The 18143-nt window shown below is 41.6% G+C and overlaps 1 protein-coding gene across 1 annotated transcript; it reads left to right on the top strand.

Moving 5' to 3' along the window:
- The first annotated feature begins 7251 nt into the window (after positions 1–7251).
- LOC307046992 (uncharacterized protein) lies at positions 7252–10013 on the top strand. The gene is made up of 2 exons (XM_079693684.1): positions 7252–7617; positions 7723–10013. Exons 1-2 carry the CDS (start codon positions 7284–7286, stop codon positions 9945–9947), a joined length of 2559 nt encoding a protein of 852 aa, XP_079549810.1. The 5' UTR covers positions 7252–7283; the 3' UTR covers positions 9948–10013.
- The last annotated feature ends 8130 nt before the right edge of the window (positions 10014–18143 follow it).

Below are 18143 nucleotides of genomic sequence, written 5' to 3'. Positions count from 1 at the left end.
TACTACTACTACTACTACTATACTACTACTACAAGTACTATTATAAATTATATAAATAGCACCATACCCTAAAACACCATTTTGAATTTTCCTTAATTCCTAATGTTGAACTTTTATTTGAAGTTGACCCCATTGATGAATGTCAGCTCTTATCAATCCAATTGATAAACTATAAATTAGTAAGTGGACTTTTTGCATACATTATTGGAGCTGTTTAGTATCTGAACTCACTAGTTTCGACTTTATTTAAACATGTCTACAATTCGCAGTATACTACCCTCATTAGCAGCAGAGTATTGGCCAACACTTATCTTTACTTTTAGATCATATTAAACAACAACTTAAAGCTCACAATGACTTACAAAATACTTTGTATAAGGTTTGTATAGTCTTTACATAAGGAATGTATTTATTTATTTATAAATAATTTATCATAAATACTTTGTCACCTACAAATTCACCATTAACGTTTCATCTGAATTGTAGGACCAAAGGTAGAAGACATAATTACCGAGTCTGGCACTGAAAATCTACTCAAAATATTTATACATAATCACAAAAGACTGATGATTTTCCCACTTCCTGACTACTTGACTGAATGGCTTTAATGCTGCAAACAGTGCTACCAATCCTTTAGCACTATTAGAGGTAGGTCTATCTCAAAGGCTGCTGATGAATCAAGTGTTGTCTTTTCCCTCTTGAAGTTTTCTGTCCCTTATCTGAGAAGCGCCTGATGTGTGAAACAGCTCCCTCTACTGGCCAAATATTATAACACCAACAATAACAACTTATAAAAATAAGTTCATCCTGTGTTTGGTTTATTTTTACGATAACTTTTTATTTTATGTGGATAAAACCAAGATAATGCTCTTTTCAAAAGCTAAAAAGACACCAGAGCCTGTTTTAGATATTGTATCAACGCAAGGAACACAACTTGAAGTTGTTGCCTGTTACAAATACCTTGGTATCTTGCTTGATGACTGTCTCTCTTTTAAATTTCATGTCAATAACCTACTTAAAAAACTGAGGGTTAGGCTAGGTTTCTTTTTCAGGAATAAGTCCTGTTTCTCACTTGAGGCCAGGAAAAGGCTAGTCACTGTGACCTTTTTACCTGTGCTGGACTATGGTGATCTGCTGTATATGAATGCACCTGCCAACTACCTGAGCAAACTAGATGCTGCGTATCATAGTGCTCTGAGATTTGTCACAAACTGTAAAGCACTTACTCATCACTGTACATTGTATACCAAGGCAGGTTTACCATCACTCACTGTACGGAGGCTCAGTCACTGGTACACTTTTATCTATAAAGCTATGTTGGGCAAACTCCCGTATTATATCTGTTCATTGATAAAGCAGAAAGTTGCAAGCAGCTATTGTCTGCGATCACAGGATATAGTCTTGTTAGATGTGCCAAGAGTAAGGACTGTCTTAGGTAAGACAGCTTTTATGTGCGCAGCTCCACTTGCTTGGAACAGTCTACAGGCAAAATTGAAATTGAGCATTTTTATTTCTCTGAATGTATTTAAGGCATGTCTAAATGAAATGCTTTCTGACACTCTGGGTATTTGTAAATGTTGAATATGTAAATATGATATCCTCTGTTGTTTGTATGTTGTTTTTATGTTTCATGTGGAACTAAATGATGCAGGTCTCCCTTGTAAATGAGATCGATGATCTCAAGGGACCAATCTGTCTAAATAAAGGTTTGAAATTAAATGAAAAATGTTGTGTCACACCACATTATGTGGATCGATAAAGAGATAAGAGGCTCACTATTTGATGGAGCTAAGTGGTGATTATGAAATGGAAACAGTCAAGTGAAATCACATTTTAATAATGAAAATAATGGTAACAACACAAAAGCAGTCTTTATCAGCTTCTAGGGACTCTTGGTACATTTGAACATGTCTAAAACAAAATATAAAAAAAGGTTTAATCATTTACATTGTTTAAATAATATAAAATATTGTATAGAAACTTCATGTTAAATCACATCTGCCACACCATACCAAAGTCATACAAATCATAGAAAATGTTTGCCATTCCCTTATATTCCATCAAAAATAGTTAATTGATGTTTTCAAACATGCCAAATATTCACTGATTGCTTTTAAAAAGATAATATTTTGTCTTTTTTGATTGTAAACTGGATATATGATCTTTTTAGGTAGTTACAAATAAAGACACAAGTACATGGTCTCCTTGGCTCTGGGAAAGGGTTATTTTTTTAAAGCACATTTGTTTGCTCGATAATAAAAAGAAAACTGTGAATCTGAAAATAATACATTTAAATGATCAGATTATTACACATTATGCATTTACTCACATTGACTTATGCACTTTTAGAATCACTATTATTTAAAGATCAACCGATGCCAAGTATACAATAGCTGCTATTTTAAGCACAAAGGTGAAACGTTTATTATTAGGCTTACATTAGCCTTTCCTAGAGCTGAATAAAAATGATTAAAGAAATGTTTAAAGCATGCAGTAGACATGTAGCAGTTGAATCTTAAACAACATGAAAAATAGACATAAGTTACATAATGAATGATTTTTAATGAGAATTATTATACAGAATAAATGAATAATAAGAACACCAAGTGTAAGTATCAGCCCACTTAATTTCCCTTTATGAACCCAAAGATGGCCTTTGGTTGCATCTTGGATGCATTGGTTCGGATGTTTGAAGTGCAAGTTCCTCAGTTAATTGCTATTGATTTTCAATATGCTAGTTTAAAACATACTTTATTCTATGGCAAGGAAACAGTAGTCCATTATATTATAACTTGCCATAGTTTCAAAATGCATTATCTCTCAAATGCATTAAAAAATAATCTAGAAGTTGTAGTATAATATTAACATAGTCTGCTCAAAAAGATTGTAAATACTTTAGGTGAAGTTGTCGATCATGTAACTAATATCAATACAGGTACCAGTACCAGGTGCTATGTTTAAAACGTACACCATTTTTACATATCGCCTTGAGGGTCTTCAAGCTTAGCTCCAAAACCAAAGCTTAGTTATTTGTTATATACAGTGACATTTATGTACGATTACATTATCCATATCATTGACATCTTTATACCTCTTCATCAGAAACAAACTTGTCTTTGCTCCAACTCGTGACCATTGAGGCTCCGTTTACACGGAGACGAAACGGAGAGCGAACCGAATTAGATTTCATAAAAGTCTTCCGTCCACATGGTATCGGCTTAAGAAACACTTTCAGACCGATCGACCCGCTGGAGACGCTGTCGCACATATGCCGGGCCTGTAAGTGGTGCTGTACTTCCGCCACAAAATACACCAAAAGCAGCGAAGGAGACCCCCAGAGCATGGTTGCCTGGCTGCCCTTCTGTTAATTCTCCGCGGTGGATTTAGCTACATGTAGTACCTGTAGTTCTCCATGTCCACTTGTTGCTGATGGTTGTGGTAGAGGAGCTGTATAATTTGCACTAACATCTGTAGCATGGTCAGTAAAAGTAGCTACTGACCTTAGCCTCAATAATTATTGTGTGGCAACGCATTACTAATGCATGGGAACATAATAACTAATTTGTGGCCACACATTATTAACTCGTGGCCACGCATTATTAATTAGTGGCCACGCATTATTAATACGTCGCCACATATTAATATTTTTCTCACCAATGTCACCAGGGGGGCTCCGTACTTAATTATACGTTTAATACATTTAAGTCAAGCTAAGGTACATGTGATGATTGCTAGTTAGTGCTCTTACCTGTGATGCCTCCTCCAAACAGCATTAAAACCAGACTGTATCATTAAAATTACAATTACCAGTTCTAGATCCTTGACTTTAGACAAACAATTCAAAAGACAAAATCAACTAAATGTATTTAAAGACCAATCTTTATTTGAAGGTAATAGTTAGGGAAAGTTAGGTATTTTTTTGGCCATATCGTGAAATAATTTATTACCAATAGCTTTTTTTACCATATGTCCCTATAGGTGTCTAGTAACATCTCCCAATTTATCCACAGCCAAATCCTCTGGGAATCGCCTTGAGAGCCAATCAAAGTTGGGGTGCCCAGAGGGCCTGGGTAAAAATAGTGAAAACATTTTTTCTACCAAAAGTGACTTTTGAGATGTCTAACTATGGTTTTTTAGGGGTGCTGAATCTATCCCAGCCATTAGTTTTGAGTCAAAATGACTCCTTAACCCTGAAATATTGATCTGTCAAATTTAACCTATGGATTTGGGGTGAAAAATGTATTCTACACATTGAATAATCCACTCTGAATTTAAAAGACACTACAGTAATGACATCTGCTAGGTACGTGCTCAGTATAATTACTTCTCTGCACGTGGAGAATATCAAGGTAGAGGTATTTTGCAGCTGCTTTTATTCAAAGCGTGCAGATTGAACCCAGGCCTCCCGTATACCAGTCGAAGACACTAACCACTGCTCCAACACGCCCACAACAAAGTTACTTTCTGACATGGTAAGTAAATAATTTTGCTTTCTAAAGTTTAGTTGGCTATACATTTATTTATAGGCCCATGCATCATTTTTATCTCTTAGTTACAGCCTAAAATGAATGTTGCTAGCTAGCATCCAGCTTAAGTTAGCTAACATTAGGCTAATATCAAATCTAGTACCTTAGCTAAATAAACCATTATAAATAGTCTCTGTGTCATTGATCAACATTAATTGTGTTGTAAATTGTGTCATTTTATAGTGGGCTCACTATATGATTCAAAGTGAGATTATTGTTCATAGTTACACATAATCTATTAATGTGGCTGTGTGGACCCATTCTGCATGATATGTTTGATAAGTCTTGCCTTTGCCTTGCCTTGCCTAGTAAACAAAAAGAAAAAGTAATTGTTCACCGAGCTGTCTTGTCTTTTTAGGACAGTATGGAAGTTGATACCACAAATTGTCATGGTTTGAGGTGCTTCATCTGTGGTGGTCCTGGGACTGAAATGCAAAAACTCTCAAAAGTCACTCACAAAGGTTATCAGCAGCTATTATCTTATTCTGAGATCGTAGATGATGCAATGCTGATCAACAGACTACATGAGGACTGGAATGATGGAGATGACCCCAAGCTGAAGTACCATTTGGATTGTAGAACCGAGTTGTACCATCGTTCGAGAAGTGTATCCATTGCGAAACGTTCAGGTTTTCTTTTTCATTATGTCAATGTTGTTGCCACTTTCTGTCAATCATTCCGTTCAACTCATCATTTCAATCCAATACATTTTGTGGCATGAATAAAAGCTCACGAAATTGTCTTTCATCCATCCAAAGGACAAGATGCTCAAGACCAACGATCAGACAGGATGAAAAGACGCAGCGTACTGTCTGGGCCAAGTACTTCAAGTGCTGGTAGCTCCACATTCCAAACCCCATCAGCACACCTGGTCTACCGTGATGTTTGTATCCTCTGCAATAAGAGCTTCAATGTTGAAATGCTTGTAAAATACCCTAGTAAGTTGCCTGTCTTCTACATTCTCATGAATGAGTTTGAAAGGTCTTTCTTTTTTTTCAAATTAAAACTCTCTTTAGTAAATCATATATGTGGCTATAACCCAGACACAGCCCGGAAGTTGTATCGTGCACCTGACAATCGCTTCCAGGACAGACTGAAAAGGAATTTGTTGGAGACAGCTGTGAGACGAGGAGATGCCTGGGGAGTTGAAGTTGCTGGTCGCCTGTCTGGAATAATAGATTTGGTAGCTGAAGAGGCACTGTATCATCTTCGGTGCAGGTCCCAGTTCGAGAACCCAGTTACAAACTCTGGGGTAATATATTTTTTTCAAGACCAGAAGTCCCAGACTCTGTAGACAAGGTTCTGAAGCCAATCATTTCAATTAAAAGTTGTTTTTCCCCCACAGGTCGGACGGCCTACAGATGAGGAGAGGCAGTTGCTGTTTGAGAAACTGTGCAAATGGATGGATGAAGAAGTGGAGCATGGTGTAACAAGTCTCGCTGAGATCCACATGAAGATGGAAGAACTTGACCCCACGGAGGACAAAAGTCTCACATATGGACGGATGTATCTTAAAAAAAAGCTTCAGGAACATTATGAGGAGTCTCTCTGTTTCACATTAGATGAGGGAGGAAGATTCATTGTGTGGCTAAAAGACACTACAGAGGCAATCCTCCGAGACTACCATCAGCAGGTCATCAACCCCTCACAAACCATGGATGATTCTGCACTTAAAGACCTCATAATTTCCACTGCCATTCATCTGATCTGTGGAGACTTGGCAAGAGTTTCACTCGACACAAAGCAGTATCCCTCAGTAGACAGCATGACCAATACACAGAGCCAACTTGCTCTGATTCCTGACAGCCTCAAGCAGTTGCTGAAGGCAATTGTAAAAACTGACGAAAAGGTGGCAATGTGGGGACAGAACCTGCTGAAAGCATGCCGCCCTCGATCAGGAGTTATGCCCTCCCAACTTGGACTTACAATTCAGCTTGACCACATGTTTGGATCAAAGTGGTTGATTGACCGTATTCATCACTTAGGATACTCTGAATCATATGTTGAGCTCCATCACTACAAGTATTGTTACTTGAACGTGAAAAATGGATGTGGTAGCATGGACCAGGATACCATAATCACAGATGAAGATGGTATAGATGTTGTGGAGCATGAGGAAGCAGAGGTCGATGCAGTCCTATCTGCAGAACAGCCAGAGGAGCAAGAGGAGAGTGGTTCTGGAATGCATGAAGAGAATCAGCAAACATTTGCCCTCTTTGTTCCTGCCGATAGCACTGTTCATCAATGTGTTGGTGATAATATAGATCTCAACATTGCCTCACTACAAGGAAACACAGCATTCCATGCAATGGGCATGATCAGAGTAACTTCTCCTGCTCCAGCAACAAGACAACATGAGCTTCACACAACCATACCAAGGAGGAACATGGCAGTTGAGGAAAAGGTAGCAACTCTCAAAGCAACAGAGGTGAAAATACTGTCCTTTGTACCAAAAAACAAAGCAGGATTGGCAGACATCCGTTTGGTTCCCATAGCTGATCTCCACCAAGACCCTCCGGTTTTGAAGTCAGGGGACATTGGTTGGATGGCAGGATGGGCTATCAAGAATTACAACGCCACATTTGAACATCCGAACTGGAATGGCTTCATGAAATCCATACATCAAACTGAATGCAGGAAAAAGTCCCTCATTGAGTTTCTTCCAATCATTGAGGGTGACCCAAACGAGTACAGAACCATCTACACTACTCTAATGGAGTACGCAGCGGTCAGTCTCCTGCTGTCATCACATTTGACATGCCAATATGGCTGAAAGCAACTCAGATAGTTCTCCAGTCTGACTTGCCCATCATCACTAGACTAGGAGGGTTTCATCTCCTGAAAAGCTTCCTGGGCTCTATTGGGGTTATTATGGCAGACTCAGGGCTGCAAGAGCTGATACAGCTAGTTTACCCAGGCAGCAACACTGCAGAACACATTCTCTCAGGCAGGGCTTATGCTAAGGCCATCCGGTTCCACCTTCTTGCATCAGCGGCAATTACCAAGTTTTTGCTGAAAGATGTTGCGTTCAGCGAGCAGGACTATGAAGACATGGAGAACTTCATCAGGACTGCAAAAGAAATGAAAAGAGGTAATTTGACCTTTCCCTAATCTGTGTCTCAAACTATCTCGGAGTATGCCGAATTATATTTTCTCATTATGTAGTAATACAATTAAAACTGTCTATCTCTAACAGGTTCCATGGACACACCAAGGATAGTCACTGTGTTCAAGGAGAGGATGGAGGAGAGGTTGAAGACTTTGTCTAAGGCTGGAAGAACACCTGCACTCTGGGTCTGGTACTATGGCAGAATCGATCTAATCAAGGTATTTATCAGGAGTGAGCGTGTCCCAGACCACACAGGTCACCTCAGCTGCATCATTGGAATGCTGAACACCTTTGCAGCAGCAGGGCACCATCAGTACGCAAAGGGAGCAAGGCTCTATGTACAACTAATGCAGCAGCGACAGGACTGTCCCATGTTCCAGGAAACTCTGTCCAAGTTTACTGTGTATGGCAACCATGTAGTCCGGTTCTCAGACCATGAGTGGTCAGGCACATGGACTGACATCACAATAGAAACCACACTCATGCGTGAGGCCAAATCCTCAGGTGGTTTAAGCAGAGGGCGGTTCCGGAACAAATCTGCTCACAAGTGTTGGGTTCAGACTCTCAACCACTTCTCATTCATTCACCAGGAGCTTGAAGGAGTAATGAACAAACGTAGGGTACCTATCCACACAGACATCACAAAAGCCCAGATGGAGAAAGACAATGACTCTGTTAATGCCATAGTTGGATGGTTGGAGGAAGTCAACCCCTTTGATTCCATACGGGACAGTAAGACCCTGGTATCTTTCTCGACGGGGTTCAGCAGCACTCCTGGGGACTCAGTCAATGCTGATCAGGCAGAGGAGGTTGGCAGAGCCATACAGGCCAAGATGGATGGGAAAACTGTTCTGGATGCAATGGAAACCAAGCACAAGGTCAAGTCATTGGCAAGCCTCAGATCTGCTCCTAAAATCAATGGAGAGAAGCTAATCACTGACTCACTCAAGCTCTTCAACCGCCTCATCATCATTAGTGAGCGTGAAGTCAAGACCAAAGAAGCTTTGCGCTTTGAGTTGACGCCAACACCAATGTCTCTATTTGACAAGAATCAGAAGTTGCGAAAGCCAGACAAGGCTGCCCTAGCAAAGTTCCTGAAGGCTTTTGTGGAGCCTGTTGAAAAACTAACCTGCACAAGCCTGGTGGTTGATGGCGGTTGGCTCCTGCACAGCGTCAAATGGGAGGCTAACCTCACGTGGAAGGACATCACTGAGAGCTACCTCCGGTTTGTGATGTCCATGGGTAGCCAGCACGTCCGGATCACTGTGGTCTTTGATGGATATGGTAGCTCCACCAAGGACCATGACCACCTGAGACGAACCAAGAATGCATGCTGTGACATTCAGATTCGTCCAGACTTAAAAAACATCATTCCGCGGGAAAGGTTTCTTGACAACAAGAACAACAAGGCTCAGCTCATTCTGCTCCTTGCTGAGACCTTCCAAAGAGCTAGGATCAGTGTTCAACTATGCTCTGATGATGCTGACACCTCCATCGTGTCTGCAGCACTAAATGAGGCAATAGAGTCTTCTGTTGAGGTGAGGGCTGAGGACACAGACGTCCTGGTTATGCTGGTCCATCATAGGGCAAACCACCCGGTCTTCCTCACGACAGCTAAAGATACATCTTATGATGTCAGAAAGATTCGAGAGGCACTCCCGGAGAGGTACCGTAAATACCTTATATTCCTACATAGCTTCTCTGGCTGTGATACTGTATCAGCAATTTCTGGGTTTAGCAAACCAACGTTGCTCAGCAAGCTCTGCCAGACTGACAAATCAGAGCGGGCCATGGATGTGTTCTGTGACATCAGAGCCAAGAAAAGTGACATCATCGAAGCTGGCTGCGAACTGTTCAAGAACATATTCCGTGGTAATCCATCTGGAGATTTGGAAGATTTAAGATTTGATATCTTCAGCAAGCGGGCGGCAGCTGGGAGCATCAAGCCTGAGAAACTGCCTCCAACTACAGGAGCTGCAGCACAGCACTCACTGCGGGCATATCTCCAGACCAGAGATTGGCTAATGCTACAAAGTCCATCTTTGGATGTCCTTGAGTATGGATGGAAACAAGGAAAACATGGTTATGAACCAGTCCCTACAACAGATCCCATGGCACCAGATTACCTTCTGAAGTTAGTCTGCTGCAACTGCGCAGGTGACTGTGGCACTCTCAGGTGCTGCTGTAAAAAGCAAGGAGTCAAATGTATTTCTGCTTGTGGGAACTGTCATGGTAACTCTTGCCAGAACATCAACCAGCCAGATGATAATAATAGTGAGGGAGATGCAGGGGAGTTTGATGAGGTTTGTTAAAATGTCAACTAATAACGCTAGTTTTGATTTGCAATTGTTCAATAAAACCACTTTTTATGGATTGTTTATGGAGTTGGAGTCATTTTTACTCAAAACCAATGACTGGGACAGATTCAGCACCCCTAAAAACCCCTAGTTAGACATCTCAAAAGTCACTTTTGGTAGAAACATTTTTTTCACTATTTTTACCCACGCCCTATGGGCACCCTAACTTTGATTGGCTCTCAAGGCAATTCCCAGAGGATTTGGCTGTGGATAAATCGGGAGGTGTTACTAGACACCTATAGGAACATATGGTAAAAAAAGCTATTGGTAATAAATTATTTCACGATATGGCTAAAAAAATACCTAACTTTCCCTAACTATAAGTCTTAACCTGAGATATTAGTTATACAGTAATAGTATTGACAATATAAAACAACTGAGCAACTCAACGGTTACCTTTATATTACTTATTGTCTAAAGCATTTATTATTTTCATTTCCCCCTCTCATATTCAAGGTGGACGGATTGAGACAGCGTGTTGTCCAGAGAGCTGCAGAGACTTCAGGGAGAAATCTCCATGTGATGGACATCCTGTCTGTTGGTTTGGCCGGAGAGGACTGAGGGTCTTTCCTCTGCGAGGAGGACCAGGCCTGATGGAGGAGCCCATGCTGGGCATAGCTGACAAGAACTGCACAGGCCTAGTCTGTCACTTTATTTGACTAAATGTGTTTACTTATCCTACATTTAATTTTTTACATTTTTTTTTTTTTATACATTTAACACCTTCTGTCCATAAGTGCTTTTTATTTAAAACATTTTTGATTAACTTTTGGTTCACATTTCAATAAATATAATTTGTATTTGCACTCATTTGGTCCATTACTCTTACTGAAAATGTTAGGTTACACATTCACATCTGACCGAAGATTGGCCCCATTTATTTGTGACGTTGCAAACTTTGCGGTACAAGGCACATGTGTTGTGAAGCTCATAAAGTGAGGCGAATAGAAATAATCAGCTGATGGAGTGTAGATGTGGAAATAGGTGCATTTGATCAGTTGACTATATGTTTTTCGCCACACTTTATAAGCCTTACAATAACCACACCTTCTCTGAGGTGCAGCGTCACAAACAAATGATGGTCCTGATAGACTACAAAAATATTCGGTGTGCAGATCTTTTTTTTTCACAATAAAAGTAGTTCCTTAGTGAATGTCCTGTACTGGTCTTAAAATCTCATAACATCAGCTTTTAATTTTCCTCTTGGATGTTCTTCTGGACCCTCGGAGAAGGAGAAAATGGTGAGTCGTGTCTTTCAGGCATGTCCTTTCCTAACAAAAATGAAAGGAAACATAAAACATATTATTGCAGAACAAGTGTGTTATAAAATTGTGATATAATTATTTTGTAATTGTAATTTCTTTTTTATTTCAACAGTGAGCTACAAAGACAATCAGATTATGAATGAACAGTATGAAGTTCATAAACATTGAAATATATTTTATTATCAAAATAATATTTAACTGTTATCAAAACTTGCACCCCCTAGTGGCAAAAGTCGGTACTGTAGCTTTAAGGCACCAAGCGCGACTCTCTTTCTTGTGTTTTAATTTATACAGCAAAGCGATGCAGAGCACATCGTAGCTCAATTCTATGCCACAGATCATTTTGTTTTAATCCTTGGTGTAGATCTGTCTGTAAGTATACAAACTTATCTGTGGGCCAAGTTATGTGTTTCAAAAATGTGGTTTGTGATTGTGTGGTTTCAATGTTTAAGATAAGCTAAGCTAACTAGCTGCTAAGCTAACTAGCTGCTAAGCTAACTAGCTGCTAAGCTAACTAGCTGCTAAGCTAACTAGCTGCTAAGCTAACTAGCTGCTAAGCTAACGGACATAGCTCATTCTTAGCATAGGCTGTTGATTATACTGCACTGCACTCTATTTGCATTATGTTGCACATGTATTATTTCAATTGTGTAACTTGTGTTGTATTTTTCTGTTTATTCTTGCAAATGTCAAGCCTCAGTAAATGGTCAACTCAACAACTGTCTTCTCTGTCTTTGTTCGCTCTCTGTTAAGCTATGCAGTACGATGCATACGCAAGGGCAGAATAGTAAAAAGACACTACTCAGCTGGAAAGGAAGCAAAATAATTCTGTGATCAGCACGCTACTACTTCAATCTAAAGACTCATTCATCAGACAGCAGTAACAGTGCATGACATTAAGGATTTTGGGAGATGGCCCTGTGGGCCATTTAAGCAAATTTACAGATGGCCCTGAGCCCAATAGAGATTGCCCTGAAAAATGCGCGCGGACGAAATGACTCACGAAGGGTTTGGGGGGCCTCCCCCTAGAACATTTAGATTTTTGCAGGTCTTAGATGCTGTCTGGTGCATTCTATAGACTGAATTATAAGATGAACCACCACAATATTATAATTTCAATTGTATTCTTCATTTCACTTGTTGGTGTTTGCTCGCTTGCATGCCCTGCATAGCTATAATAAATACTTAAGTTGTTGGTCAAGAAACTTTCCATCTGATGAAGGCAAATGCCTTCCCAGATGTAAAAAAGTAGAAAACATTACATGCAGTTATAACTGCCAAAACAAACATTATAATATTTACTAGGGCTGCCTCCCGATTAGTCGACCAAAGGTTAGTCGGCCAAAGAGTCTTTGGTCGGTCAAGATTTAATTGGTCGTTGGTCGCCGAAAACCCCCCAAAAAAAGATTGAGAAAAAAAAAAAAAAAAAAAAACGGGAAACAGGAGGTGACAGTGAGTCACTTGTTTTCACGTCAGATAAGCTGATAGTTTTAACCATGTCAGGCGTAAAATCAAGAGCTTGGGAGCATTTCGAAAAAGTAACAGACAACCCGAAGAAGGTGATATGCAAACTTTGCAAGCAAATATTCTCCTATCATTCATCAACTACAAACATGACTTATCACCTGAAACATGTAAGTACCGTTCAAGCCATTAAAAGATGGACGCTCTGCGGCTCTAGCCTTACTAAAAAGCCTGTTAGATCAAATGTATTGTCATATTACGGGCTATTAGGCTTAGTGTAAACTTAAATTAATGTGCATTTCTCTCAATAGGCTCATCCACTATACGTTGATAGGGCCACCGCATCTACCTCAACTTCATCTTCGCAGCCGCCATTTAAACTCTCACAGACAACACTCGTTTTGAAGCCCCCTCTTTCCGAGAAAAGGAAGAGAGACATCACCGACAAAATTGCAGATTTTGTGGCACTGGACATGAGACCTGTAAACATTGTCGAGGGGGAAGGGTTCAAACAGATGATGAAGTTCATCGAACCGGGTTACACTGTACCCAAACGTGACACAGTAATGCACGCCATTAAAAACAAATATAACACGACCAAACAGGTACTTTTGGAGAAACTTAAAGCCTGCAAAGCAGTCAGCTTCACTACTGACACATGGACCTCCAACCAAATGGATGGTTACATGACTGTGACGGCACACTTTATTTCCCAAAAATGGCAATTACATTCATTCGTGTTGGAGACTAAAGTGCTGGAGGTGAGCCACACAGCTGCCAACATAGCAGAGCGACTCAGCGAAGTGATGGAGGAGTTTGAGATTCCGCCAGAAAAGAGGGTCGCTGTGGTACACGACAATGCCGCTAATATGGTGTTGTGCGCTAAACAGCTATCTCAAAACCCGTGCTGGGGTAATGTCCAGGGAATTCATTGTGCAGGGCACACCTTGCAGTTGTGCATAAACGCGGCTGTTAAATTAGATCCCATCTGCCGAGTGATTGCTGCTGCCAGACGCCTTGTGGAACACTTCAAAAAAAGTGCCAAGGCAACAGCAACTCTCACTTTGAAACAGAAGCAACAGAATATGGCTGAACACAAACTGATACAAGATGTGTCCACACGATGGAACTCCACTTATTCAATGCTGGAGCGTCTTCTGGAACAGAGATGTCCGGTTACAGCTGTGCTTTCAGAACCCGGGACCACCCACCAGTCTGACCGAGATCTGGATCTCACAACTGCCCAATGGAGGACAGCGGAGGACATTGTCTCCGTGCTGAGGCCCATGATCACCCTCACCGAGCTGCTCTCACAAGATATAAACGCATCTCTGTCTGCTAAGCTGCCGATGCTCGTCAACATGAAGAGGCGCCACTTGTTGAGTCGTGATGATGACAGCACGACCGTGAAGGCAGTTAAGAAAAAAATCACAGAGGAAATCGACAAAAGGTGGGAGCTCACAGGGAGTCTGGAGGGCAGCATATATATTCAAGCTGCAGTCCTTGACCCACGGTTCAAGAGCTTGTCATTCCTCGGTGCAGAGAAACGGGACGATGCATACACAACGGTGTGGGATCTGGCTGAGAGTTTATCTCCAGCAGAAGAAGCTACTGCTCAGAGAGAGGACAGCAGCGGCGCAGAGGAAAGTGAGCCCACTCCAAAGAGGCAAAGGGAAAAGCAGCAGGACATATCAATGCTGATGGCCTTTGATGAAGATCAACAGACGGAAGAAGAGAAAAATGAAATGAAGACATACTTGGAGGACCGAACCAAGGTTGACAAGGGACCACTGATTTGGTGGAAAATGAATGAGGAACGCTATCCCAAGTTTGCCAGAGCAGCTAAGCGCATCCACTCCATCCCTTCCACATCCACGCCATCGGAGCGCATATTTTCCAAAGCCGGCTTCATTGTGAGCAAGACACGGAGCTCACTTCTCCCGGACAACACAGACAAACTTGTGTTCTTGTCTCATAATATGAGAAGACTAAGATCGGAGGGAAACCCTGAAAGTCAGGTAGTGGCCTAGCCTAATATAACACCATAGTTTTGTAGTTTATAGTTTTCGTTCTTTGTTCGTTCAACTGAAGTGTTTAAGTTAAGTTTTGCGGTATATTTATAAAAAAAATTTGCATTCCGACCTCAGGAAAAAACTGAAAGTTTTATTTTCATGTTGAGAATAGTTCTCTGTAGGCCTGTTTACTTTTGCACTGATATTTAAATATTTAAGTTGGCTTGAGCCTATATTTATTTATTCGTTTGTTTATATAATTTATATTTATTTTACATGTTTAAAAGAAACGAAAAATATAGTTTAAATTTAGTTTTTTAACAGAAGACTGTTTTTTGTTTGTTTTATAAAGTTATTGTGTTGGTTTTAAAAGTTCATAAGTTGTGTGATGTTTTTATATGGTGTGTTGTGTTGAAATAAATTAACAAAATGTTAAGACAGTCTCCTTGTTGATTTTTCCAACACATTCACAATCATAATTTAATTACTTGCCGGTTGCGCGAAAAAGGCGGTTTGTCTCTGCGTGCGCTTTCAAAAATCTTTGGTCGGGGGCAGCCCTAATATTTACGCTATTATGGCCCCTGTTAAAAATGTTTGTAATGTTATCTACTGTAAGTTGGTCGAAGGAATGCCTCCTCATCCAGAAGTTGACCGAGCAGACCCGAGCAGCCGAGTGCATCCGCGAAGCACACACAATGGCGACGTCAGAGTTCCCGTTAGCAAGCAAATCTAAATCTCTTCGGTCAAAATGTCCGGTCAAAATAATTTCCCTTTAGCGCAATAACGCTTCAGTTGCGCCACTTATGTGACAGACAAGAACAGTATGTGACAGACAAGAGTAGTCCATTGTAATGTGTAACACTTAATGTGGAGAAAGATATGTGCTGTATGGGTTGATTGTGCGTTGATCTGTTGCTAATGCCTCGGGGTTCCGGTGGGCATGTAAACAAATGCATAATGCTGCACTATACTTTGTGGCCTCACCCAGTTGCATAGCGACACTTATTGTTTAGGTCAAGGTGTCTTTTAATAAGCAGGTAGTCATATCATTAGCTAAAACTAGCTGGATCTGATCGATATGGACATAAACGCGAGTGAAGTCTAATCTGACGGGAGAAAGAGATCAGCTGCTGCTGACGAGTCGACACGCAGCTCTGCATGATCACATGCAGCGGTGAGCGGAACAAAACACACACTTCAGGTTAGAATATAACACGTAGCTATTTTAATTACCTCTCAAACTACCTAAACTAGTTATAGATATGTTTAGTTTTACTGTCGGGTCACTCATTACTGGATCCGCGAGCTGCATTATACTGGTATAATAGATTGCCCGATCGGGCAACCAGCAGGTGAGGCTTCATGGCCCGAGCTAAATACTAGATGGCCCCGGGCCATCGGGCAGTCCTTAATGTCGAGCCCTGAGTAAGATGAATGACCAGGAAGAAGAACTCCGGTCTGTGGAGACCAGGTCCCGGGCCTCAAGTCACAGGTCATCAACTCCTCATACTCCTGATCTTGCTCAGTATCTCGTGAGAAAAGAGATGGTGAGTTCTGGGCTCCTTGCCTTTGATGATCGTCCAGAAAATTACTGGGCATGGAAATCATCATTCCAAGCAGTTACAAGGGAGTTGTATCTGTTTGACCACGAAGAGCTCTACCTCCTTGTCAAATGGCTTGGACCGGATTCAGAAGCACATGCAAACCGGATAAGGTCAGTGCACGTTTATAACCCCACAGCAGGTGTCAATATGATATGGCGGCGCTTAGAGGAATGTTATGGATGCCCAGAGGTGATCGAAAATGCCCTTCTAAAACGAATAGAGAGATTTCCAACCATCTCAAACAAAGACATCCACCAGAGAGTTACGGCCCCTACACACGGCGGCGTGCGTTGCCGCTTCAACGTTTCTGCCCATTCACCTCGAATGGGGTGACGTCACGATTCGCCGAACTGCATTGTGGGAGCAAAGCGTAGCTTCTCTCGTGGTGCTCGCTGCAGAAGTAGAGCAATGTTCTACTTTTGCCGCCTCGACGGAGGCGTCAACCAATCAAATCACATGCCAGTGCAAGCTCTAGCCAATCAAACCGCGTGCTTGTGTGTCTGGGGCGGGAGATTCATGTGATTGGTTTTTGGTCGAGTTTCAGCCCCCCCCCGCCGGCAAGCGACAACGCCCGCCGCCGTGTGTAGGGGCCGTTAGGTGACTTGCTACTGGAGATAGATGCTGCTAAATCTGGTGGATTCCTGCCTGGCCTAGCATATTTGGACACTGCAGGAGGTCTTAATCCAATAGTGGAAAAGCTTCCTTACAGCCTACGAGAGCGCTGGGTAACGCAAGGCTCCAGGTATAAGGAAGATTATCTTGTGCCTTTCCCACCTTTCAGCTTCTTTGTGACATTTGTATGTTCCCAGGCAAATATCAGAAATGATACAAGTTTTGCATTCAGTCTCTCCTCTTCCCAATGTGACATTAGAGTGGATAGAACACCTAAATACACTCAGAGAACAGCTGTTTCAGTTAGGAAAACTGAAGTGACTTCTTCTGCCTCACAGTCTAGCTCAGCTATCAAGACAGAGGAACCAGACAAACAATGCCCAGTGCATAACAAGCCTCATCCACTGTAAAAATGCCGTTGGTTTCGAGGAAGACACCTTGATGGGAGAATAACCTATTTAAAGGAGAAATCCATCTGCTTTCGATGTTGTGAATCCACAAAGCATATTGCCAAAGATTGCGAGGCAACACTTAAATGCAAGGAGTACGAAAGTGAAAAACACACCACAGCCATGTATCCTGGTCCAGCTCCTTGGTCGTTTTGGTATGTTCAGACCTTAGATTGAGCAAAGCAGCGAGTCTGGAGGACAAAGGCCACCTGAAGTAACTCCCATGTGTACAGAAATCTGCTGTGGTGCTCCCAAGCCCAGATCGTGCTCGAAAATCTGCTTGGTGAATGTATACCAGACTGATTATCCCAACAAGTCACACAGAGTGTATGCAGTGCTGGATGATCAAAGTAATTGGTCGTTGGCAATGCATCTCCCTATACTCTAACAACATGCTTAGGCAAAATAGAGACAGCAGGAAGAAAAGCATGCAACATTATAGTGGAGTCACTTGATGGGAAAACCAAAGCAGCAATCCCTCCTCCGTTGGAATGTAACAACTTGCCTGACGACATGTCAGAGATTCCCACTCCGGAGATCACACAGTATTTTCCACACCTCAGGCAAGTGACTGACAAGATTCCTCCCCTCGACACCAATGCTCCTATTCTCCTTCTCCTCGGAAGAGACATTTTGCGTCTACATAAGGTGCGTGAACAGTGTAACGGGCCTCACGACTCACCCTACGCCCAGCGCCTTGACCTTGGCTCGGTCATAGTTGGAGAAATATGCCTGGATGGGACTC

This window comes from Notothenia rossii (assembly GCF_949606895.1).
Source record: "Notothenia rossii genome assembly, chromosome: 7".
NCBI lineage: Eukaryota > Metazoa > Chordata > Actinopteri > Perciformes > Nototheniidae > Notothenia > Notothenia rossii.
This window is presented reverse-complemented; position numbering and strand designations above follow the sequence as displayed.